At 45.4% G+C, this 27790-nt stretch overlaps 1 protein-coding gene across 5 annotated transcripts in view; it reads right to left on the minus strand.

Moving 5' to 3' along the window:
* LOC147709252 (echinoderm microtubule-associated protein-like 4) overlaps nt 1-27790 on the minus strand; it is a 561675-nt gene that overhangs the window by 126835 nt on the left and 407050 nt on the right. The window contains exon 1 of one of the 5 annotated variants that reach the window (XM_086927813.1): nt 15864-16147. The exons of 3 other annotated variants lie outside the window; for them this stretch is intronic. In XM_086927813.1, coding sequence (XP_086783939.1) covers nt 15864-15930 — 67 coding nt within the window. In that variant the 5' untranslated portion in view covers nt 15931-16147. Of the gene's footprint in view, nt 1-15863; nt 16154-27790 lie in introns of those variants that run through there. One more of the 5 variants, XM_086927810.1, reaches the window with a different exon arrangement.

Here is a 27790-nt window from a genome sequence, read left to right on the forward strand (position 1 = left end):
GTGCCAGTTCCATGCACCTTGGGTTGCACGTGGATGGGCCACAAGTGGAAAAGTTCAGTTTTGCACCACTTCCGGTTCTTACGCGGGCCTCGTCTGCTGCAGTGTTACCCGTTCTCTCTAACTTTATTCTTGCATTGGTTTAATTCATCCCCAAATATGAAGAAAAAAATTACATTTGATGTGCAATTTAACAAACATGTTTTACCCCTAATTAATATTCCCTTCATATTCTAATGGGGGGAAATGGAATACGTTTATTTGCATGAGGTGGAATAGAAGAATCACCACAAAGCAATGCTACCTTCCAAGTTACACGGATTCCATTTGCATAGTATGGAATGGAGAACGCATTTTACTCCAAACTAAAATAACCAATAACTTTGCATTGTGTAATAAAATAGAGCAGGTCTATTTTCCATTTTTTGCCTGGAATGTGAAGTGGAAAACACTGGTTTCACCATAAGCAAATATTATATGAAGCATGGCAACAAAGCAATACTTGAACAGATTGATATATCACTACTTTTAGGTCTGGGTTTTGCCAGCGCAGTTTCACAAATACTGCTAATAATATAGATTGATAGGGCTTTGACTCCATCCCTTTCAGACACTGACTTTCTTGGACCATCCTTTTTTAGCCATTCGTTTTAAACTTTGTTAAGCATGTCCTGGCTCAGCCAGGCAGAGTACACATATCTCACCTAATACTATTGGCTGTTTGAATGTATCCTTCCACCTCTGCTTTAGTGCTTGAACTGCATAAGGGACTACTGTACAACTAGAGCTCTCTCGGTTTGCTTCTGCTGGCTCCTTCCTGTGTCTGTCTCTCTAATGTATCAATGCTGCATTAGTTAGCACTTTACAAAGTGCGAGGCTAGACGAGCCCGCCTTTAGGGCCCGGCCCACGCAACGCCATTGGTCAGGGTATCTGGCCGGCTGCCCTATGGGCGGCTGGCTGGAGGAAGTTCTTCCGGATTAGGGGAGTGACACACGTCCGGTGGGGCGTGGGGGCAGAGGCCGTGACCTATTTAAGTCAAGATTACAAAGAACTCGGCCTCTTCCCTCGCCAGCACCGGACCTGCTCGCACCCTGCTCGACCTCACTGCCCTCGCCTTAGGATAACGCTTTGAAACTCCCGCCCACCCGTCCCTTTAAGGCAGTAGTTTGGAGGGGTGTGTTGCGCAAAAGAGACATTGGACCAGTGTTAGTCTTACAAAATGGACGGGAGTCCGCCTTGCGCACTCCCTAGGCCAGCACTGAGGGGAGAGAAGGTAAGCTCTCCGCAGGGGGATGGAGGCCACTGGCTGGGGAGGCTAGGACGACAGGTACGAGCCTCCTAGGCAGCCTGGTGGACGAGAGGTGGGGCCCTGGAAATGGCGGACAAGGACCCGAGGGCTGGGGCCAATCGCTCATGGGCGCAGGTGGGTTGCACCTTGCGTGGGCATCTCAACCTGGGGAGATGCGAACCAGAGGGCCCCTTGGTGCTGGGGGAAAGAAGAAGAATTTATGAGCAAATACAGTTTGAATAATGCATAATACAAGTTGATAATATGATTCAATAATACATGTTGCTTATAATTTGATAATGTGTTTTAATAATCATGTTTGTCATGTTTATGAGTGTTGTCATTAAACATGGCCTTTTTACACCCACCCTTTCTCAAAGTCCTGATTAATTGGTGGGTTGGGCGGGCGTGGAGCATGCTGGGGGATCCGGGCCCTATAAACACAGACCTCGCAGCTTTGCCAATGCTTGATGCTTATCACTAATGAAAAGCTCAGACTGGCTTCCCTCAATTTTAGTCCAACAGTACCATTCAGCTTGGGGTGGAGGACAAAATCAACTTACTCCATTAAATTTCAAATACAATATGTATTTATGTTCTATAAGTTTTCACAGGAAACCACACAAAAACATACAATGAAAATGGAAAAAAAAACTTCCAAGTTGTCCTTATGGTTAAAGAAGAATTCAGCCACATCTACCACTCATGTAACTATTCAAGATATCACCTTCCTACTTTCCTTGATAATGAAAAAAAAGTGCTGCTTGATTTTGAAAAACTACATAATGGCTTGTTGTGAGATCTGGTTCGGATACGGATCGGATGGTTGAAGGGCGTTGGTTGGATGTGCTTGGCTCGGTGGTCATTTTACAACAGACCTGTTTGAGGTTGGGAACATTTTTGATTTGTTTCTAATGTTTTCTTGACAGATTTAAAGTATTTTAGTTGGATCTCTTTTTTCAACAATTGGCAGTTAATATGTGATGTAAAAGCCACCACTTGAATAATTTTTTTTGCGGTGGGAGAACCCCCCCTCACACTCCACAGAATGCTTAATGTCGAACTGGAACCACATCTTGAGCTGCCATTATTTGATCCTGCAGGGTCTAGTCTAGGATACCATTCTTCCTCCAGACAAAACCAACATCGATAAATGACATACAGCAGCTTGTATGCACGTGTCAAATGAATAGTGTGAGTAGCCTTCCATGTGTTTGACACTATGGGCATGCAACAATAAAGTAGGTTTGTAGATTTATATAGCGCTGCTTATCACCCAATAGGGTATCCAGGCGCTGTCTATGGGATATTCAGGAAGGACTTAAAGACGTGGCTTTTCGACTAAACCGAAGACCCCTTCCCCACCCCACTTAGCACCAAGAGACCCTCACAGGCGAGTTGCTGCGCTTTACAGATTACTGATTAAGTGATTTGCCCAGAATCCCAGAATGTTGCGCCGACACAGACTCGAACCCGGATCCCCAGCTTCTGAGTCAGCAACTCTGGCTGCTGCACCACATCCTCTTCCGCTACTAATCTCCAAAGCTTTGAACAAACTGTACCCAAAGGGGCAGTCTTTGCCGACAGCCAGCATTACAATGGCTGAGTTACCTCCATTATATTCAGAATATCAGACTCGTGGAAATTCTCGATATTCTACTCCCTTCAATTTTCGTATTTGCACTCTGTTACGTTGGCACTTTATCTAATCTGCATATATCTCCCGTGTCCCCGTCCCTGCCGCGCGACCCCCATTTGCATAGAGTGACGTAGGTACCCTTCCCTCTTATTATTGTCCTCTGCATGTTCCCGTCCCTGCCGCGCGACCCCATTAGCATAGATTACGTCAGATGGCCTGTTGCTTATCGGACAGTTGTCAGGTTGTAGTGACAGTTGAACTGTGAATGAGATTGAGCTGGTGACCGGAGCGCTGCCCGGTGTGTCGTATGTACTACAAATAAAGTAACACCTTCAAGCACATACCGAGTGTTTACTTTACAAATTTGGCGACGAGGACGGCACGCCGGAGAACCCACCACGTGAGAAAATTTAAAAAGAAGACATCGTTAAACGTGTATGAGTTGAAGAAAAAGAGCAGCCTCCGTGATTTCCGGCACATTTTGAAATTTGAGTGAGGTGAAATAATTCCCTTGGACTTATTGCGAAGTAATTTGACCAGTGAATTCTGAATGAACCTTGGGCGTTTTGTGAATTTTGATTATATTGAAGAAAAGTAAGACCCGAGTTCAAGGAAACTGGAATCTGCGCAAGTTCATGAGGTGAGCAGTTTAAGCTGAATGAGGTGATTTGAGCGGAGCAGGGAACGATTTTAAATCGCTGTCACCGCAATTTTGAAGTTGAAAAGTGAGCCTTGGATGTCATCCATAAGAAGTGTGACCAGTGTAAAAAAAAGTGGACTTGGATTTATCGTGTGAAAGTATAAGGTGATTTAAGGAACCCTAGTTGCTTAATACTGGGATTTGCACAATACTTATGTGAAAAGCCAAGGTGACTAATTTGAGGAGAAGTGAGCGTAACAGAGGACATATTGTTCACTGCAACCGCATTTTGAATTTGAAGTAAATCAGCGCGCAAAAGCGTTTGAAGTGAAATTCTCCTCAGATATCCATTGTGAAACCAATGATAATATCATAAGGTATAAGTGTGTGAAGTGAGATTCTCCACAACGTCAATGATTGAATTTAAGGAACTCTTAAGGATGGAGCAGCAAATGAGAATTTAGCCGTGTTTTGAGTTAAAGTGAGGCACATTTAGAGCGGCGGAACCCTTCAATTGCGTAAACTACCTGAAAGAAATAAGTCTGATTCTCCTCAGCGGAAACTTAACTAAACCACATTGATAAAAGGAATAAATATTCTACCTTAAAGCAGCAGATTCAGGTACAAGAGGGTGATACGAATAGAAGTTTTGGCGGCATTCCTCGTGCGTAGCACTTTCCTCAGCTTGGTGGCGCGTTGGGGGAGCGACGCACGTCACGTAGAAGCGCCACCTTACTGCTGAGTGCTGAAATCGCAACTTCACACGAGAACTCCAGGCAATAATTAAATCGAATTATTAAGCAAAAAGAGTTCATTTAAAGCGTGTTAGAGAAGATAAGTGTGAATAAGAGTAGTAACCTTACGAGCAGCACTTCAAAAGGAAAAAAAAAAGGAGGTTTACGAATAGTTTCTTGATTCTCAAAGGGAAAATAAAAGTAAATACATAAAAGGATGAAAGGAAGAAATATTTAAAAACTAAATACACAAAAGTTTAGTGAAAAGTCTGAAAACTCACGGCTAAGTAAATACTGAGGAAAGCAAACTAAATGAGCTAGGTGAGGAGAAGGCGAACTGTGCTTCACATTGCGAGAAGGAACAACAGAACTCAGCGCATCATCTAGGTTGTCAATAGTATATTTTTCTTTTTGGATCAGAAATTGATTGTGATATTAACATGGAAAAGAACATGATGAATAAGTTACCGCCACCAGAGCCATTTATGAAAAGAGGTGGTGTTAATATTGCAGAATGGGAGGAGTGGAAGGAATATTTTAACAATTATATATCCATTTTTGATGAGGAAGAAGAACCTTTAAAACCAGAGGAGAAGGTGAGAGTATTGTTACACAGTTTAGGAGCCGGTGGACGGAAAGTGTACTATAACTTAGATAAGGAAATCTATAAGGGAACTGACAGAAATGTATTTGAGAACGCCATGCATGTTTTAGATGTACATCATAAGCAAGTAAAGAATAGTCATGCACAAAGGAACATAATATACAGAGAAGAAGGAGATGTCGAAATGGTTGTGAACAAAAATGAAAATAAACATAAGTATACCATCAGTATGGGTGGTGTAGATATTGACATTAACGTTGACTCCGGGTCAATTTGTACAGTAGTAAGCAAAAGTATATGGAAGAATAAATTGGCTGTGATTCTAGGGAATGAATTGGAAGAAGTAGATACGTCCCTGGAAACATACACTGGTGAAAAAATTATCTTGTCCGGATGTAGGGAGATGAAATTGTGTTACATGAAGAGAAGTATATGGAGTAAAGTTTATATTTCAGAAGAAGAGTTCTCTGTACTAGGATGGGACAAACAAATGGAATTAGGACTGACACAAAATCCCACTAGCACAAACCCCATGAGTAGGATGACAATTGACAAGAGAAGAAAATGTACCAAGTTGGAAATGTTTAGGGTGAGAACTCAGCCATCTGTGGTCTATGTCGGCGGAAAAAGGGCTGTTGAGAGGAATGAGAGGATAAGAGATGCAGCAGATGACAAATCCAAAAGAAATCTTAAAACATCCTGGGGAAAAGATGTTGAAGGAAATATAAGTAAAAGTTTCAGCGAAAAGACCAGTGAGGAGGATGTCGTGGAAAAAGTAGAACTGGTTTATAAGGGAACAGGAGTGATAACACCAACTACGAGGGCAGAGGAGGACCCGTGCAAGTCTACCCGCCTCAAAAATGAGAAAGCGTGGCGCTCTACTGCACAGGCCGAGTACAAACCTATGTCAAGGGAGAAATGTGCTGATGACATTGGCCTAGTAGGAGGGGATGGCCAGAGTCTGAATAAATCAAAGAGTAACGTGAAAGGAGAGTACTGGGACTGGTTATATAGCGATGTGTCTGATAGGGAAAGTGAAGAGGCACACGATAAGGTTCTATGTTCGCATTTCAAAGTTCTGTCAAGGAGGAACAGGTGGCTCATAGAAGGCAGAAGAGAAAATGTGTTCAGTGACACAGAAGTCTCAACCACATTCTTCCGTAGAACAAGTTTGAAGGAAACAGAAGAAAGACTGGTCTTTGATGTGGCACGTACCGTTGGATCTACAAGTGGCTCTGGTACAGTGTACAACAAGAGAACTGATGTTGGGCCCGATGCTGATCAAGATCATGAGAAGGAAACCAGTCGCAGGAGTAGGTGTAGACGCAACGTAACATGGTTCAGGAAATTTCCAAAGAAAAAGGATCCTAAGGCAGCTGCCACACATCTAGGCGGAGAAGTGGAACAAGTAATGGTGGACTAGAATACTATAGTGAAACGGATTACAGTAGCTAGTGGCACACTGTGGAATTAGAGGAAGAGAATAAGATGACACTAAAAACTATACAATGCCCACGCCTGGAAGGATACGTGGGAAGTGACTCTTTGCATTTTGGAACTGCGCTTGAGCACAAGTTCTGGTTATTAGTTGACTCAACCGCATCCTTTTGGTCAGTTCATTCATTCACCTGTGGGAATGGATTTAACTTGGTTTTGGCCCACACGGAACAAACTATCCTCGTTAACAGCAACTACTGCGTGTGAATTGGTTAATGGGTTAAAACTACATGTTGTGTTGGGACTAAACGCAGATTATGACTACGTGGAAAATAATCATTTACCCGTGATGACTTGGCCGCATTATTAATTGACTCTTGTAGTATAATAACCTCAGGTTACTATTGTTATATGTGTTTCTATTTTCCTTCATTCCTTTCCTACGGAAGGAGATGTGTTACGTTGGCACTTTATCTAATCTGCATATATCTCCCGTGTCCCCGTCCCTGCCGCGCGACCCCCATTTGCATAGAGTGACGTAGGTACCCTTCCCTCTTATTATTGTCCTCTGCATGTTCCCGTCCCTGCCGCGCGACCCCATTAGCATAGATTACGTCAGATGGCCTGTTGCTTATCGGACAGTTGTCAGGTTGTAGTGACAGTTGAACTGTGAATGAGATTGAGCTGGTGACCGGAGCGCTGCCCGGTGTGTCGTATGTACTACAAATAAAGTAACACCTTCAAGCACATACCGAGTGTTTACTTTACACACTCTCATACTGCTACTCAAAAGTGCCTTTATAGTTTTTAAATTTATTGTATACTCAATTATACACACTCGTTGATTTTCATAGTTAACAAGAATTAAGCCAGTGATTGTGTACAAAAAGGCTCAAATTCAACCACAAAAAAATAATGAGGTGGTGGTGGTGATGGTGTGCAGGCAAGACTACATTTAGTGACAGTTGGTCATACGATTGATTTCAGGACATACAGCTGTACGAGTACTGTGGTAAATGAATGATGCACAGTCCAACTGTGTAAGTAAGATTCTTTATTGTAAGATTCTTCCAAGTCAGATTGACAAGTAAATTTAATAAGTACAGATAAGGAAAACCCCACCAGGAGCCAGCTGTTAGCAGCTCAGCCTGCGTTGACCAACTGCCACAGTTAGGTAGAGAGAGATACTGTGAGCCAGAGAGTCACCCAGGCATTCTATGATGTCACAGATGTCATAGTACAGTCTATCTAGTGGAGGACAGTGGAGAAGTCATTTACTACACATACCAATTCAGACACCCCAAAAACATTCATAATGCAGAAGTTTGGCTTCTATTCTGTACTCTTAAAAGGTACCAAGCTGCCTCGGTACTGGGGCCCTTCTGTTGGTAATGACCGAACAGATTCGTATACATTCTTGATTTTGGAGCACAAGGCTTTTTCACATTCAAGGCAACGTGAGATATACGGTACAGCACATCTTAGGGAAGATCCTAAGTTTTGACTTGTTGCGGAGATCAAAGACCTCGTATCTGACTGCACACAAAAGCGGATGGACGAATGCTTGCAAATAGTCTGACCACTTGCAATCTTTCCGGATGGTAGTTCAATCCATTGTTTTTTGCCCACTGTGTCACTCCAAACAGAGACAGGCTTAATGTAAACCAGAACTGATTCTGCTCCTCTTGGAAACAGTCCACCCCAAACTGCCAGGAGAAATTCCCTCTAGAAGATAACACAGGTGATCCAAGATTGGTTTTAGCCTTTTTAGGCCTTGCCGGTGATGTATAACTTGGGTCTTGGGGCACAGGAAGCAAGGGACCCACATCTGGACTTCTGACTGCTCCAATGCATAAAAATGAAGTTCAGTGGATAAAGTTCTGCAGCCACATTAGGGGTCTTCAACAGTATTTGTTGCTCTACAAAACACTGCAATCTACAACAATCTTTTGGACATTGTGATGGTAACTGAGAAGCCATACAGAGCCTTCACAGTAGATCAATCAATTCCTGTGGGAAGGAAGGTAAGAGCAAGCTAGAAGATCCTATTATGTCTATCTTACAAGTTGTTTCTCTTCACTATAGAGTTCAAGGTGTCCCAGGGTCTCTCACAGATCAACATGCATGCAACGCCGCCAAGGAATCGGTATCCAATACAACAACCCGCTTTGGTCCATAGACCTGTCCCTTCGTTCCAAGAGAGTCAGCAGCAGATATCATGCCTATCTGGCCGCCTAACAATAGAGCCACTACCTTTTTAATCTTCTTCTAATTCTCATTATCCAGAGCATCACAGAAGCAAAAAGATCAAACAAAAAAGCCCTAGTGATACAGACTGTGTAAGGTACAGATGCAGCATTCCACACAAAAGCCTTACCTTTATCTTGTGATAGCTAACTCGTTTGCAAGCATTATTCATCCAAGAGTCAAACCTAACCAGATATTTGTTAAACCATAAACAATTACTCATAAGACAACGGGAACTGGTACGCCATGTAGTAAGCATAACCCTACTTTCAATCACGATGGGAGATCATCTGTTGTACAAGTGTTAGGGTGTCAACCTGGCATTACAAACAGAAGATCTGTATATGTCAAGATCACGCAAAACCCACAGTACTACTTTTAATCGACCTTGGAATGATGAAAGGCTGGAGAATCCTTGCTGGATTCGAACCTGTGATCACTAGGTCAAACACAGATTTCTGCAGTGGATGCATTACTCCACTGACCCACAATAGTAGGGCACTTCAGTGTTGACAAATTAGTCATTTTCTTAAAGTAAGTATGAGCGGGAGAAGGAAAGAATGCACTTGTAGGACAAGTGTGAATTAGTAAGTGAATGGGAGTTTTGCTTATCAAAGCACTAAAAAGAAATAAAACGATCATCGGCAAAGCCGATAGGTCTCTCTTTCTGGACTAATTGGTTAAGCCAATGCCTTTTATCAATGATATACAACTTCAGGTAGATGCTGTGCAGCATGGTTAGAAGAAAAAAAAGTGAAATGCGGTTGCAGCAGCCACTTAATTTTTGTTGTCACGCGTGCATGATGACTTGCGCAAAAGCATGTCATTTTCATAAGATCTCCGGTGCCAGCTGGGAAAGAATGTGGTCAAACTCATGAGCAACAGTGCTGCTTGCACCGCTCTTGTAAGCAGTAGATATCTAGGCCCACCATCAGGCTGTGCTACGGTTACTTTAGAGAAGGCATGGAAGCAGCAGGTAGGGGAAAAGATGGGTACAATGGCAGCACCCACAAAAGGCCTGGTGGGACGAAGAAAGGCCCAGGGATGGCTTCCACCAGTCCCCTGCCCCAAGGGAACCCTCCTGTCGTATCCGGAACCGAGCAGCTTCCATCAGAACTCCAGCAGAGATGCATGTAAACCTGTACTAATAGGTGGAAAGCAGATAGATGGAAAGCGAAAAGAGTATGAAGTGAGGCGAATGAAGAAGGAGAGAAATGAGATGTGCGAGGAAGTGACAAAAAGATAAATGTATGCTCTGCACTGGTCCTGCCCTCTTCACACACTAGTTTGAATCGTTCAACATAATATTGTGCTCTACTTCACATTGGGGCGATCCTACCTACAGCCCTTATCCATCATGCTGAAAATCGAGAATTCTACTATCTACCGGCTCATTCTCAAATCGGCTGCATAAGACGATGCAGGAGTTAAAAAAAATTCAATTGGTTAAGGATTCTGAAAAATTCCAGAGCAAAAAGAATCTGCCTTTAGCTTTGCAAACCTCAATCTTGGATCCTGTTGGGGTCAGCACGTCCAAGAACACAACGAAAGGGAATGGAATGAACAGCAGATATGCCTACAAATGTATCACTTAATGTTAAACCAGTTCATAAACACTACAGTTATGTGTTAGTACAAGGAAGATAAAATAAAGCAACGTGCAAAGTAACAGCAAAGGAGTGAAACAACACAAATCCGGTAACTCCTAGTTTACATAATAAAATGTATTACCATTTCCATGACATTTTGGTATGTCCTATACTTTTCATCTATTAGGGTCTCTCATCCCTCAAATGTATAAGATAATACTCTTATCCTAGGATTATTTTCAGTCCTTCGACTCTGTTTCGGTTTCATAATCTTAGATAATTTAGATCTTAGCAAGGGTTACAACCTTGGCTCTTACATTAAGTGCAATGGAAAGAGACATGAATAAAGTTTGTTTACAAAATTTACTCACCAACACATTATACGACATGCCCTCAAGTCAGTAACATAAGTGTGCATGGCGTTTCATGGACTAGGGGCTGGATATCTAAAAGGTTTCACCATGCCCAGGTCTACTTTCATCAGTTCCAAATACTTTCCTTAGGTGGTGGCTCATTTTCCTGCATATTTAAGTCTGATGCAGAGTATACAAAGATTGTACCGACGGTCAATTATCTATTTTTTATCCTTATATTTATTTATTCTTTCACTGATCACTCTTTCCTCAGTCATATCTTAACTTCTATTCTCTCGCTCTTGGATACTTGCATACCCTGAAATTACATCTTGTATCCTCATAGGCTGGACCCACCTTAAATGGTTTTGTCTGTGTTATGTTCCCTATCGCTTAGGATTAAGGCTACACGACTGTTACTTCACTTCGCTGGTTAAACACTATAAAGACCATGGTTTCGCTCAGATTTAGGATTCCTGCATCAGTCCATTCAGGGAGCACTTCCTGCTCCTGAAATATTTTAGACATAACAGAACTACTTGAAGAGCAGAGCTCTTTCACTAGAGGTCTGCAATCACAATAGTCTTCAATGTGTCATCATCTTTTGCTGACTTCATTTAGTGCTAGTGTACTGTCCCTTGCTGTCATAAGTGATGTCCATTTTTCATGCAATTTCAGGGTTTCCAGGCGTGTAACTGGGAACCTGTTAAGATAGGGAAAATGTTTCCAGGATATTGTTTGGACCTTTGAGAAGGCATCTTGTAAACTTTCATTTCAAACACCTCCACAGTCCTCTTTACATTTGGTCTTAAAGAGGATGCTAGGCTCTGCTCCTCTTAGTTTCCTTAGGTTTTGGAGGCCTGTCGTCTCTGCTCCCTTCATCTAAGCTTCTTCCAGGGTGAATTATCGATGAGTCTCACAGAGTCAGCTTGACATCGGTCCACCAAATTTGCCCTTAAAAGGCTACCGAGTACGGGAGCCCTTCTTACACTGTATCTGCAGTAGTCAACCGAGTACAACAATTGTCACAAGCTGTTTTTTTTTAATTCCTAAAATGCTGCAATATTCCAGTTGGCACCGATTTTATTGCAGCCTGCTTCTTCTGAGTTTATGGATAATCTGAAGATCCCTGGGCCAGCAGTTTGTTGTCTGGTAACAACATATGGGCTATGAACTGTGATCTATCTCTACGGGAAGCCATTTGTACTTTTCTTCCCAAGTTTGGACCAATTGGAAACTGAGCGCAAGATGAGATACTTATGGAATGGGACATGTATATTATGTCTTACTTCAAAATTGACACCAAGTCTACATAATGCCCGAAATGGTGGAGCAATGCAGAAAGGCTGGTGTATCAATAATTGTGAAAATTCTAAAACTGCATCATTTTCTAAACGAGGACTAAGGAGCTCGGCCAATTGTCTGGTTATAGAACTATTGTGCACAATTAGCTGCTCCACAGCCACTGTTCATTATGTTAACCTAAATGGAGTTATACCCATGTTCTCTTGCATTCTCCCAAACGTACATCTGTGGAAGACACAAGCAGCAGGTGTGTGAATGCTTCTCTGTGGCTCTTTGGGTGCACAAAAATAGGAATGGCTTGGGCCTATACCTCCACTGCTGTTCAGAAACATACAGGATCGAATAGGCAGTCAATGGTCAGTCAACGCACAGCTACGTAGAGGCTCAGGAGAGTACGGGTGTCCTAGGTGATCCCGCTTAGCCTACTCAACTGTGCTTGCTGAGCACAGAACGTACACTTATGAGAAGCGCCACAAATTACTGCGCGGCCACGGCTATGCAGGCCGGAGGTCCGCCACTGGCAGACAGCTCAGGAATTCACTAGGAAACTGGGACCAAGAAAACGCACCACCCATGTAACTCAAGTCTATGTAATTACCGGCAGTCACTAATTATGAATATCACAAAAAGGAAGTTAAACCACAGATTCTCGGAATTACCAGGATTGGATTAGGATCATCAGGTCTACGGTTGAGCAATCACAATTAAGGGGGCAGAAACTGGGATTACAGTCAATTAAACAAGTATGGGTAGATTTAAAAGCATATGAATCCAAGCAAAGCGTGCATTAATTGTGAAGTGACGTGCAAAGCGAGGAAGCAGGGAGCCGGCAGTGATGCTCTTTTAAAGTCTATGTGGCACTGCAGAGCATCAACAGGCATTACTGCTTTATTTCACTCTTCTTCAAATACCGCACAGGTAAAAACAGACAGGCGCAGCCATGCCACGTTAGCGAATCAATGTGTCACATATAACAGCTAATTAACAGCTATAACCGAATGAACCTGCTAGGATGCGTGTCAAAAGCATTAGTACCCGAAACATGGGTGCAACAAAGGTGCGAGTACAGGCTAAATTGATAATGCAGACAAATACTCGAATGTACATTTTTGTGGGGTGGGCGGGACGGGGCGGCTTTAATCCGCAAAAGCACACAGCTCAACCCCCGCTGACAAAATACATGTGCCAGAAATCCGATCCCAAGTCACTAACTATGTAGCACATTTGTTCAACAAATAGACATGTTTTCTCTTTTAAAAGCGTGGGGCGCACTAGACTCCTGTCACAACTGGGGGTTGTGAAGTGTCAGACGATGCGCTGAAATGTGAACTTTTCCTGTTCTGGTGCTTTACTTCTGCCACGTGAAACACACGATCCACTGTGCATGGACCTCGATGCTGTAGGTAGGGTGTTGGGCTGGAGTACCGCTAAAACCCTACACCATAGATTCCCATCCCCCTCCTATAATGGTCTGAATTAAGACAAAAAATATGTGTCCAGGCCTCCAGCTCGCACTCAAATCCTTAAGTATAGTTTGCATTCATAGCTGCACGTGCTCCTGGGTAGAGTGCATGAAGCCCCTCCCTGTTTAGGAGGGAGACTTGAGACTTTAGACTTTGTAAGCATGTTTTTATTACATGGCTCTCCAAAATGTACTACTGTAACTCTTGCCTGGTCTCTCCGAGACCCATCTCTCTTCTCTGGGCAAAGAGAGAAGCCCATGTCTCACCTATTCTGGTCACTGTTCGCTGCATGCGCATTGAAACCAGGCCAAATACAAGGCGGCCCGACACACATTCACACCTCACTACCGAGCGGAGAAACCTAAGCTGTCTGGAGGTCCCAGGCCTTCGTGATATGCACAAGTCCTGGTGCTCCGCCTTCCAACCCTTACGGTCTAATCCTTCCCAGGAAATGGGACAAGAATATGACACCCATCACCTACATGCCACCGCCCCACGGGCGATCTTCAAAACAGAGTTTAAAACCCTAGACACTTTGCTCTCACATCTAATATCCTCTTAGCGAACCTCTCCTACGTCCATTTTATTTGAACTCACCAGTTGTTCACCTGTTCGCCGCTCCTACCCACGTCCTCGAACTGTAATTTTATGGCTTATTACCGATCTGCTATTTTGAATCTTATGTAACGATTTACTGTAAAGCGCCCCAGTACCTCGGATGAATGCCCGCGCTATTTAAAAATGTATGAATACATAAATAATAAAACTCCGTCCCTCTTGTGAACACACTTTACTAGAATGGATTGCCTGTGGTAAATGTACTCCTCCGCCTCTCTTTAAACACCTCCCCTTTCAGGGGCGGCCAAAGTTTGCGTGTGTGCATTTATCGGATGAGGGGGTCTGCACAATAAAAATCTGCAAAGACGCCCAGCCAGGCATGGCTCATCAGGGCTTCCGAGAAAGACGGGCTTTTTGCTGCTACTGATTGCGAGAGTCCGTAGTCCGGCCTCCTCCGTCCCCTGGCGCTATCGAACCCGTGCCAGGAAACCGCTTACTGGGGCATAACAAAAGCTCTCCTATTTGACTCAGCAAGAATCAGAGGGTCAACGAGGGGGCGGGGTAGTGAATACCTTACTTACGACGTCTGGATCTCAAGCCCAACGCCCCCGCATTACAGTACACATGCCACGTGTGATCCTTGACGAACCTGTTTCTCCGCCTGCATCATTAAGTCAAATGCAAATTGCGAGCGTGTGGCTTAGCCAGGCAGAATAATGCATTAAGCAGGTGAACAGAAAACAACACAGTACTGAACACACACATCAGAAGGCTGCATGCCTGTCAACAGTTCGCTAAGTGTACGCTTAGATTGGCACGTCGTATAGGGTACAAAGATATGCGCACTGGAAGAATTAGCCGAAACTTTAGAACTTCGTGCACGAGATATTCGGTGTTTTAACTCGGAGCAAACATTTCACCATCTCTGTTCCCACTCAATTAGGAGCCAGCAAACTGGCCGATTGGATTACCCTGGGCGATTCATCAATTGCCCCTCCACCTTTCAGCGGGCACTCGCCAGTTTTGCTTCAAAACTTAACGAGAGAAGCTAACATGTCACTGCATCCTCGGCGCAAGCTGACTGCAGCACGTCGGGACACAGAGAGGATTAGAAAAAAAAATAAGCACATGGCCTGCATTTCCTGTGGGCGGTTAAAGAGAAGAAATACGATGGACTGCGTGGAGTGTCTACCCAGACTCGACTCAGCACCCAGCAGACAGGGCAGGGGATCGCATTTCAGTGACATGTGGTGGAGACAAAAGGACGGTGCGCTGCACGATTCTTGCGCAATGTTTCGGCGCAGGCTAGTTCCAAACAGCTGTGACTCACTGAAAGCATGCCGGGCACGGCGACTGAAAGAATATTACAATCTGCTGTCCCGGTTATGCTTTGCCACTGATGTTTACTCCTAAGCAGGCAGTGCGCACTTCTGCAAAAAAGTACAATCATGCAAGGGTTACAAACTATGGGGCACAAAGCAAACAGCTGAAATATGTCGGCAAACCCCACCTTGGGCAATAAAGGTCACCCATAACTGAGGTGCAACTGCTTGGGTCCCGGCGCCAGTGCACCTGCTGCACTATCGGTAACTACGACCCTGGTTACTAAGGTTAAAAAGAACCGCAAAATGCCACCAAAAATAACAAGCGTGATATCCTTTCCCCGCGGTGATCACGTTTTCTGCATGATAAGCATCTAAGTACCCTGTGTCAGCCCCAGACGCACATTTCCTCTTTTACAAAATGTGTAAAAAAACATCTCTTTTGAAAACTCCCTCCGACTATTCTAAATCTTATTTTATGGAATTCTGGGCCGGCACGCACTTATACAAACACGTAGAAACAGGAGCTCCTGTGCATTGCACAGCACTAAGAGGAGCAGTGTTTGCTCTTGGTATGTGGTAAGGAGGGGATATGCCAATGCCGACCCTGGTTCCGTATTTCCGAAGCAGTGCATCACGCAAGATGTCCCCCGGCAGCGCCGGCCCTCGGCGCACGCCGTACTCACCGTTGCAGAAGTTGTTGAGCGCGTTGGAGTGGCACCCCGGGGGGAGGTCGGGCAGGCCGTCTTCCATGGCCCCCTGCGCCGCCGCGGCTGCTCCCCGGCTGGCTCTCTCCCTCTCTCACACCCGGGCCCGGCGAGCCCAGTCCGCCGGCATACTTTGGATTCTGCGGAGGCGCTTCCCGTCCAGATGGCCCCGCAGCCGCCGCCGCAAAAGTACTTCTGTGCTGGCAGAACTGGAAGCCCTGAGATACGGCGGCCCGGCCAGCCTCTGCCGCTGCAATCTGAGCACAGGAAAGGAAGGCGGGCGGGCCTGCCTGCCGGGGAGGGACGGGGGTGGGAGGCAGGCACCAGCGCCAGACTTCCAGGGAGGGGCCTCAGGCAGCAGCAGCAGCACCGCGTCCGCCAGCACATGCGTCTCGGTTCATTTATTTGTCGCGGGGCATCGGTAATTAATTATGGTAACATTTTAATAGGAAGGCCACTACTGCCGTCTCTCCAGCGGGCCAGGGATGGTCACATCGCCGCCGCACCGGGCTTCAAAACGAGCCGCGAGCGTCATGTGCATTCCATCCTCCCGTCTGAGATGCAGTTTGTCCTTTTCCCCCTGGCTCAGCGCAGGGTGCAACGTGTACCTTGGAGATTACGACGACGTCTTTTCCTTTCATTTAAACATATTAAAATGACAGACTTCCTTCCAAAGGCAGCTCACCGATCTGCTACATGCCATGTGTGCCAAGGCAGTTCAAACTCTGATATGCCTGGCAAACGAAGACAACTGCTTAGGGTTAGACGCGTGGCTGTGTGATTTATTGTAAACTCCAGGGTAGCGTTGAAATACACCCCCGACCCTCCTCCAATAGGGCCTTTGTAATGCCCCTCTGCTTTTTTATTATTTATTTGTTCCCAATTTAATATAGCACATACATAGCCCAAAGGCATCGGAGCACTTTACAACTGTAGCATAATACAAGGGTACAGCAAGTTACAGTTACAATAATAACGTTCAGACATTTGCATCGGTAGCTGCGTCCAGGACACGATGCAGCCATTGGACAAGAGACTTATACAGTTCAGCCATTCATGAAGATGGTGGGGATACAGAGTGAAGGTAGATTGTCTACTGGATAGAGTACTTGGGTATGGTCGAGGGCAGCCATGGCTGCTGCAGGCTGCAGGGAAGGGTGGTGGGGCCGGGTGGGGGGGATTTCGAGAGAAGACCACAAGGGAAAATTAAATTATTTAATTTTCACTCATGTTAGTTTCTCGAAATACCCCCCCCCCCTTTCAACCCCATCGGTCATACCTGCAGCAGCCGCAGCTGGTCAAGGGCCATTAAAGCAGGTGTCCGTCAAATAGGAGGGGCTTGAGAAGGGTGACCAGACGTCCCGGATTTCCCCAGACAGTCCCGGTTTTCCAAGGTATGTCTCGGTGTCCCGACGCTTTACTTAATTTCGAGCTTATGTCCCGGATTTTGAGAGAAAGGTCAAGTCATCCTTAAAGGTGTGCTCTCCTTAACCCCTTCGCTGGGGGGGTTAATCCCCCGCTGTGCTGGGGAGGGGGGCGCGCACAGGGCCCGCATGCTCATGACGAGTACAGTGCTCCTGTGCTCATGACGAGCTCAGCTCATCACAGGTGCATTAGCTGCCGTGGAACGCTCAGCACAGCGGGGGAATTCTCCCCGCACCTGAGCGTTCCACGGGCCATGACGAGCTGAGCTAGTCATGAGCACTAGAGCGCCGTGGCTCATGACGAGCTCAGCTCGTCATGAGCATTGAAGAGGTTAAGTAAATTGTTTGTTTCTTTCAGGCAGCAGGTCGGCTGAAGCAGACTGGAAGACAGAGTGGGGATGGAGGGAAGGGGGTCTCAGGGTAGAGGTTGTGGCATAGCTAATGGTGGGGGATGGGTTGCGTGCAAGTATACACATTTGCAAGGCAACAAATCGGGACAGGCCAGATATAAAAGTAAGGCTAAAGGCTTTAGACCTACTTTTATGACGGGCCTGTCCAGGTTTTCCCTTCTCAAAATCTGGTCACCCTAGGCTTGAGGTCCTTTTTGAAGGGGACTATACAGGTTGTTGGGCGAAGGGAGTGGGGTAAGGAGTTCCAGATTTGTGTGACACTACTGGAGAATGTCTGGCTCATGTTCTGTTCTCAACTGAAGGTGGCGATTACCAGTAGCAGGGATTGGGAATTTCTGGGATCCTTATTTGCTCCAGAGATATTCAGTTTCTCACTCAGATAGGAGGGTGAAAAAGAGTGCAATACAGGCAGCTTTGAATGGAGCTAGAGTTTCAATGGGAAGCCATTGGAGGGTTAGCAGGGCTGGGGAAATGTGGTCACATTTCTTGGGACCAAACACAAAGCACAGTACAGCATGTAGTGTTGCTCTCAGTGGGCCTAGATGAACTTTGGGAATGCCTGAGAGAAGGGCAGTTCCGCAATCAAGTCGGGAGAGGACTAGACACTGCACCACTGTTTTGGGATCTTGTTCTGGTATCAATTGCCTGATGCCCCACAGCTGCCTGAGTTGGTCTAGGGTGCTTTTGGCCATGGCTGTGATGTGCCTGTGAAGGTGTATATGATAGTCTAGGTTGATACCAAGGGATCTAACACTCTGGACAATGTCCGGGCACCCATCCAGGGCAGGAAAGTTGGCCATACATTATTATACATGGTTTTTTTTCCTTTCGGAGGAGAGTTCAAAAGAAATTCCATTTTATTTGGTTTGAGTTTTAGATGATGGTTAAACTCCCAATTTTGAATCTTTTGAAGCGTGATTGAAAAGAGGGCAAGCAAGAGGATCGAGCTTTGAGGGACCCCTTGATGAACACTGACTGGTCTCGAGAACAAGCTACCCATTTTCACAATTTGGGAGCGGCTGGTTAGTTAAGAGGAGAACCAATTGAGGACTGTGCCTCCACAGCCTATGCATTGTTTCAGAGTATGAAGGTGGTCGACCGTGTAGAATGCAGCAGACAAGTTCATAAGGACCAGGAGGCAGGAGTTCCCGAAGTAGAGGATTGACAATTTGGAGGATCGTAGTTACTGTATTGTGGCCCTGGTGGTAACCTGATTGGAAAGAGTCTAGGGAGGTTGTTTGTACGAATGTGTGAGGTGAGCTGGGAAGCAACGTGACTTTTAATGACTTAGCCTAAAAATGTAGGTGTGGAGACTGGGCGGTAATTGTTCATGTTCTCTGGGTCGAGAGATTGTTTTTGTAAGAGAGGAGAGACTTGACCCACTTTTAGTCGCTCTGGAAAAAGACACTGTTGAACAGGAGTTGACCATGTTGGTGCATAGAGGAAGTAGGTGTGTGGCAAGAGATTTGCTGACCATGGAATGGCATTCTGAAGGTGATTCAAAGGTTTCACTTTGGAGATTGTTCTGTGTAAGTCTGGTTCGGAAATGGGGGAGAAAGAAGACCACAAATGAAGTGCCATGCAAGGTAGAATCCCGTTTCTGGAGGTTCACTGGTTTGTAGTGCGATATGGATGTCTCTGAATTTTCTATCACAGAAATCCACAAAGTTGTTGCAGCGGGCCACAGATGGCTCAAGAGCTTAAGTGGTGGAGGGGTTAGTAGTTTTTGCAAGAACCTTTCTCATGACAGGAAATGAAAGTCACAACAGAAACTACAGAGTAATTTGGCTTGTACTTGGTTAGGGGAGAGCTCCAAGAACAACAAACAGACAAACAGCACCACTGAATTATGCGATTCAGCGACAGCAGCAAAATTTAACATAATAATGGATCTGCCCCATTTACCACATAATCCATCATCAGCTGCATCATCTGCAGATTTTAGCAAAAAAATTGTTTCCAAATCAAAGGGATCACAATTTAGAAAAAATATGAGGACTCGTGTTCCTGCGAACCGGAATGCTTTTCACAAAGGTTGAGTGGTCATCTTTCAGTTGCTTATTGCTATATTTGGGGGTTTGACTGTTACCAGGTGTAAAAATGAAAACATAATGAAGTAATTACAAAATGTGCTGCATAATTTGGCTTTTCTTGCCACATAATTTAGTCAGCCTTGTCTCAAAATTTGGTCTTCCTCTGCCGTATAATTCCAGTGGCCCTGAAAATAACAGATCAGAAAATAGATCGTACTGAAATCATGGTACAGAAATCTCATTTCAGGAGTCATACTTATTACTTAGAACGTGTGCTGTTCATTGTAAACAAATGTATCCGTTTAGTTGTCTGAGCCATCTGCATAGTTTGCAGTTCTTAGATGAGTGTGGCCTCCTGGCACTGTTACATTGCCCAAATGATTTTCCATCTAGAGATCGCTGGAAGAAGTGTGTGGCATACTTATTGCACTTGAGACTTTATTAATTCTTAAGACAAGTGTACATATTCTATTTTTAAAGGTTACCTTTGCATGCCCCTCCATCCAGTTTATATGATATATATACTATTGCAGATGTTTTATTTAACTAATTTTTATCTGTATGTTTGTAAATACTTTTATGACTTAATCTGTCGAATAAAGCTGTTGGAATGGAATGGCTTATTGCACTCTATATGGGATGGGATGGGCCAGGCCAAAGTCTTTAAAAAAAGAAGTGGGGGGACTAACAAAGTGATGCAGTACGCAACTGACATCTTGGAGTATGACATCACAGGGTGACATTGCAGCACCACAACCCATGACCTAACAAGAAGTGACATCAGATCTTAACACATCACAAATATGTTTCAGAGGTCTATCACAAGTCCATCTGAGCACATTACAAATTAACATTTTGCATCAGGGTTGTGGCAAAAAAGTGACAATCCTAATGCAAAATGTGGGCCTTAATTTATACATTTACTTCTTAAAAGCTATGCCACAAAGAAATTGGCAACAGGGAGAAACATGGCAGTAAATCTATGCTGCTTAATTGGTGGCAAACTCTGCATTTTACAATAATATCTTATGGGGTTAAGGCAGCTGCTGCAAAGATCTTTGTGTGCCTAGTAAATCCTAGGGAACAATAATAATGGTAAGATAACTTTGGAGGGTAACACTGTTGCTTGAGAAATCTGCGTTTTCTCTAGTCCCAGGTTTGAGTCAAAGCAGCATAGAGAGTTAATAAGTCTTCAGCAGAGCACATCATCTAACAAGCAGATGACAGATTTTTTTTAATGTAGCTAAGTAGGTTACTGCTTTTAGCACAGAGATCCTTTTGTTACTTGCTGTTCATAAATTCAAATTATTCTAATATAGCACAGCGAGCTATGAAAGACATAATAAGATCGCCACAGCCAGCTGTCCTCCGCTGCCAGACACCATAACAGGACCTCCTCCTAGCACAAGGAAAAAAACACTGTTGCATTTCCCTCTTTTATCGCTGGAAGAGACTGAAACACTAATGTGCAAAGTAAAATCTGGCTATCCTCTCGATGTCCTACCTGCAAGTATCTCAGCCTTTCTTGCAAAAACACTATCAGATCCCATCTGTTTTTTATTAAACCAATCTCTGAAGGAAGGCTACCTACCCCTAACATGGAAGGCGGCTCAGGTTATCCCAATCCGGAAAAACGCCAAAACGTCCATGGAAGATCTCTCAAACCTCTGCCCTATCTCCCTCTTACCATATCTGAGCAAAGTTCTGGAAAAACATGTCAACATTCATCTATCAGACCATATCGAATCGGCTGGATACCTGGATCCATCTCAATCAGGCTTCCGTTCCAAACATAGCACGGAAACTGCCCTGGTGGCCGTTACCGATAACATCAGGCTTACACTAGGTCAGGGCCAACCTACCCTCCTGGTGTTATTAGATCTTTTCGCCGCATTCGATACGGTCGACAACCAGACCATGCGCATGAGACTGAGGGAAGCCGAGATTGGGGGAGTGCCACTGCAATGGTTGACTAGTTTCCTCTCTAATCGCACCCAGACCACTAACTTGGGCCCATACCGGTCCAATTCGAAAGAACTGACCAACGGAGTTACTCAAGGCTCATGTTTAAGCCCAACCATGTTTAATATATACATTGCTCCCTTGGCGGTTCTACTGAAGAACTATGGGTTCGTCCCAATATCCCATGCAGATGACACCCAACTTACCTTCTTCAATAAGACATCCCAAACAGCCCAATCCTCCTTCGCTTCCGGCATGCTGGCTATCTCACAGTGGATGAGAAATAACTTCCTACAGCTGAATGCCGGAAAGACCGAAGTCATGTTCTTCGGAGAAGCCCCACTACTATGGACTCCTGATGAGTGGCCTAAAGAATTGGGAACTGCTCAGACTTCTAAAACAACGGCAAAGAACTTAGGGGTGCGTCTTGAACAGACTAACAATGAAAGAACATGTAACCCATACTGCTGACTCATGCTTTCATGCGCTGGGCCTGCTGAGAAGAGTTTTTCCCTATCTCCCTGATCCCCTGCGAAAGACCCTGATCCAAACCCTGGTGCTGAGCAAATTAGATTATTGTAATGCCTTACTGATCGCAGCCAACGAGTCTTCTCTTAACCGCCTTCAGTTGGTACAAAATACCGGAGCACGTTTAGTTTTTAACGCCTCTCACAGATCACCTTCGCTCCCTCGTTTACACCAACTACACTGGTTACCTGTGCGGAAATGTGTGAAGTTTAAGATCTGCTGCCTGACACAAGGCAATATGGGGACATGGACTCTCCTATTTGGCAGAGGCTCCATCAGTATATCCCCAAAGGGACCTATGATCAGGCTCGAATTCTCTGCTCAAAATCCCCAGGATCAAAAAATCACGAACAGGAGGTAAGGCCTTTTCAAATCAGGCACCACTCAAATGGAACCAACTTCCAATTGTCTTAAGACAATGCCCAGACCACAGGAAATTTAGAAATGCCTTGAAAACTGTCCTCTTTTAGACCAGCCCACCTTAATAACTTCTTCTGCAAATCCGCGAGCGCAGAGATACCCTGTAGGGGTGATTCATGCGCTATATAAGCCTATAAACTAAACTAAAATGTGACTCCTACACCTTGTAACCGTCACTGACTTATGCAACACATCTTGCACATTGACTTGCACATTTACATGATTTATTGTCAATGTCTAATGTGTACGTGTGACTTGAAGCGCTTCAACATCATGCAATGGGATAAGTAGGGCTATAAAAGAAATAAAACAAAATAGTGATATTTTAAATGGTATTTGTGAATACTGGGACGGACCAAATCATCGGACATACTTTCAGAACACGCACATCTCTTATATACATGGATTGAACAAAGTAAATAACATGCCTCTCAAGTATTTGTGAAGTGATAACAAGCTGTGTGCCTTTAATTCCTCCCCTTATTTTGCATGTGCCTCTAGGCACAAGGCTCAGATAGCTCCCAGCTAGGATAGTGGAACCTAACGAGGCCTGATGGTCCCTTATATGCAACTTTTGTTATGGACCCTGCTGGAGTCTGGATATGAAAGCCCAGTGGAGGCACTGCTGAATGTGTCCTGGTGTCTGAAAATAACACTAGGACCAGTTAAGCATATTTCAGAGGAGCCCTCTTCTTGAAGGGTGGACTGAGTCAAACGTATGAAAATAGTGGGTGAACGCAGTCTACATGCGTGTACCCCAGACTTGTGCCTTGGGAAGGGCTTGCAGTCCTGCGGAAAGGCCAAATACATTGTGCTTTTGCAAACACAGTGCTGCACCATGAACACATGAGCGCCCAAAGAGGAAATATGACACAAGAGCATCTTGTTGCAAGGATCAGGAGCTGCAGGTTTGCAGCTACCAAGTGGCATAGTCAGGGTGTATGGGCTCTCAGGTAGATCTTGAACTAAAGAGAAAACTGGGGTGCAGTGCATCAATCACCTCCTGGTCCTCAGTGTCACTGCACCTACTGCACTAATAACTGGAGCCCTACTTATGGGTGTTTAAGTTGAACTTTCTTTGTTGTTTCAGTTTTTCTATAGCGTAAAATCGACCCCAAGGCATTGGAGCGCTTTACATGAGCATCAGTTATTTTACACAAGGACACATTCATTTTTGTAGGCAAAAGGGAGATTAAGTGATTTGCCCAGAAACCCATGTTGTTGCAATTCTACCATCTTAACTTCTCACCTCCCTATCTTACTCCCATCTCATCTACGTCCATGCTTTCACGCTCTCCTCCCTATTCCCTTCCCCTGTGTCTTTCCTCCCCCTCATCGCTCCCTTTCTCATCTCCTTCCTACCTTGTCTCCATTCTTATTTGGCTTCCACAGCCCCTTTGATTGTCCTTACCTCTTTTCTTATTTTCCCTGATCATTAATTCATTCTCTCATTCTGCCACACTTTCCTCTCCTTCACCCTCTAATTTTCTCTTGTCCTTTTTCACGCCTCCATTTCTCTAATATCTTCTATTGCCTCTATTCCCCTCCTATTCTTTTCAAATAATAAACACAAAGAAAGGCTCTGACTTAAAAAAAAAAATCAGAAAGGGCAGCCTCTAAAACAATTGCACCTGGTACAGACCAGACTGCCCTTCTCCTTCCAACCTCAGGGCCACGGGGCAACTGCACCAGCTGGACATTGATAGCTATGCCCGTCAGTCTGAGTTGTACCCTAATCGGGTTGCATATAACCCGCTGCTGCAGATAGTGTGCTTAAGTCTCAGAGAGTAGTGTTTGTTGCTAAGAGCTGCGGGCCCACGCATCGCCATAACAACTGTAATATCCTTCTGAGGTGTCTTAGGGCCTTATTACGAGTTTGACGGTGTGCGAGCGGGCCGCCTCGCCAATGACCCGCTGCCACACTGCAAAACTTTACCGCCGCCTGCCCGACAGATTACGAGTTTCCTCGTGGTCTGGCAGGAGGTAATTTGGAAGTCCCGCATCAGTGTAGTTCTAAGGCTAATAAGTGAGCCTTTGAAATACAGCGCTGAGGGAGCACCAAAGCAAGTTCTTGCACGGCATGACTGTGCAGTCCATGCATGCAGAAATTGGAGTGCATGCACACAGGGGAGCACACCATGTACCCCCCTGCCTGCACCCCCATACACAGGGGGCCCTGTAGGCCCCCCTTATTTTCCAGACCGCCACACTTTTCATGGCGGGATCACCGCCATGAAAAGTGTGAGGGTCAGTAAAGTTGCAAATATGCCTGGCAGTGCTGCAGCGGCATCACCAGCATATTGCTGTTCCAGACTGTCGCACCACTGCCGAAGGATTGCCGATCTCCAGCAGTTGAGGCGGTCTCACTGCTGAAGTTGTAAGACAGCGGGTGGACCGCCGGTGTGGCAGTAACCGCCACAGCAGGTTTGGCGGCCCTATGGACTGCCAAACTCTTATTTAGGCCCATAGTGTGTTGTGCGAGGATTTCACAAATGAATTTACTTGTGATGCTAACATCAATTCCCCATCCAGGGTGCCTGCAACGCTCTAGACAGATTCCAATAATGGAAATTGAGTACAAAACTCTAAGTGCCACTGAAGGACCAGTTCCATAGGTCAGAATTTAGGACAATGGAGGGCTTGCCAAGAATTGAGAGAGGCAGGTCTCCCTTCACTAACAGAATATGATGGAAGGCTTTTGGAATATTTTTATGCCTTTTATTTTTTCTAAAAAAGGGTAGTGACAGTAATGAAGAGTGCTTGGGATAAACTGCATTGAGGGACATACTCCTCATTAGACTGACAGTTATACAATTTTCCAGTTTCCCCCAGATCACACATAAAATTGAAAGGACAGATGGATACTGCCAAGAGGGATATCAGGTTAGAAACTAACAGCGAATAATAATGTTTTAAGGTAATTATTTGAAATATATGGTCATAATAAGTTTTGGTTGAGGTTGGTTACATAGAGACTCTTTTTTCTGAGTGATTTGGGTTAGTATTGGGTGGACGTGGTGTAAAAAAAGAAACCAAATACAAAAAATAAATGAAGGAAGAGGAAGGATTTTAAGGGTGCAGTAACGCATAAATGACACTGCAACAATGATTTTGAACCTAAAGATGAGTATCTGTGTGAAGGTACAGGAGGTGCACTGGTTTTACACTTTGAAGCACTCTCACGAGGCTACTATTTATGTTGTGGAAAAAGAAGATTGGATATAGGCAGGGACTACTGTTTAGCTTTTTATGTCTTAGCGTTTACTATGAATTGTACATTGTATGATTCATGGTTTTACTGAGAAATGTATATAACAATTTAGGGATCACTCATGTATATATTGTTTCTTAAACTTTCAGCCCTGATGATGTCCCTAATGAACGAAACGCGTCGGCTGACATTGATTAATATGGTGTAATCTGGAGTTATGAAGAGAACAATGTGAAATAAAATGAATTAATTGGATACATATCAAACTGCCTATGGACTTTTTGTGAATTGAGCTACATAAAGAGTAAATAACTTAGGAATTTTGATGAATTAAAGCGCTCCTTTCAGATAAAGGTTATATTGTGTTTAAAATAGGTCCAGTGGCGGTGGGACCACTGAGAGTGGTGTGCATCCTAAACGATTGAAAATACAGTTACCAGGATTATACACCTGTGCGCCCGATTCTTGACCGCACCGCTGGACGTTGTGTTTGATTTTTCGGGATTTAGGACATGCTTGTCCTAGGCATGTACTACATTGAGATCGACCTTTTTGGAAGGCAAAAACAAGGTCATTAAACTCTTCCTGGGGGAAGGAGGCATAGATTGAGACCTACTTTGGGAGGCTGCAGCCGTGGAAGGTAGGCATGGGGATGCCAAGTGTCCAGGATGGGTAGACTGGGATGGGTAGACCAGACACAGAACAGTTGCTAAATTTGATAAAGGGACCCCCTGACCCTGTTGCCAGGGCAGCCAATCCCCACGCCGCGCAGATCCACCCGACTGCACCAGTGTCATCTTTCTTTTTTCTTCACTGGTCCCTGCCTCCTGTTTTGTTTGCCTGTCACCTGCCTGTGTGCTGTTTTTGTTTTGTACTGCCTCTCTGCCTGTTTGCTAGTATTGTTGTATTGTATTACCCTTGTGCCTTGTTCCCCTAGCTGCCCCTGCCCTCCTCTCACCCGCCGCTGCGTCCCCTGTGACCCCGCCCTCTCCCCCCTTGCCTGAGTCTCCTTTCGCCATTTTCCCACCGCTGCACCCCTGCGGGCTTGCCCCCCTCGCTCCCATTCGCCGCTCTCCCCCCTCCCAGCTGCTCCTCCCTTCCACCTCCCCTTCTTATGGCGGCCGCTGCCGCGCCAAAGGCAACCCAGTCTGCGCTCCTCCGCACCTGGACCGCGCCCAGCGCCAGAACCTCGCGACAGCCATGACCGCCACGACACCAGACTCCGATACGACGCCAACAACCTCCACGCACTCAACTCTGGGCGAGCCCTCACCTGCTTCCAAGCCGCCCCGAATCGCACCCACGGACCATTCTCCTGCCGCACCTTCACCTGTGAAAGCACCGCCAAAGCACCAAGGACCAGACCCAACTACCTCCGCTGCGTACTCCTGAGCACATGCTCCGCACGCAAACACGCAGTAGAGCTCTGGGACCTGCTCGACACCTACGCCCCAGACTTTGCCTTCCTGACCGAGACCTGGTGGAACGACTCCTCGGCACCCCCATAGTCGTCCCGTACAGCTACAAGATCTCCCGCAGAGACCGCACCAACGGAATTGGAGGAGGAATAGCCATTGTACACAAGTCCACCCTCAAGGTCTCCACCCACGCAGACAACACCATCAGCACCGCCGAACACCGGCACTTTCGGATCCACACCGACCCCAACACCACCCTCAGAGGAACCCTCGTCTACAGATGCCCCGAACCCCGGCCACAGTTCAGCGACTCCATCACTGACCTCGTCAGCACCCACGCCCTCGCCTCCACGGACTACATCCTCCTCGGGGACTTGAACTTCCACCTCGAGAACAACAACGACGCCAACTCCGCCACCCTGATCGACAACTTCGCCAACCTTGGCCCCAGTCAACTCGTCACCGCTCCCACCAACGCCGCTGGCCACACGCTTGACCCC

This window comes from Lissotriton vulgaris, chromosome 6, assembly GCF_964263255.1.
Source record: "Lissotriton vulgaris chromosome 6, aLisVul1.2, whole genome shotgun sequence".
Classification (NCBI taxonomy): Eukaryota; Metazoa; Chordata; class Amphibia; order Caudata; family Salamandridae; genus Lissotriton; species Lissotriton vulgaris.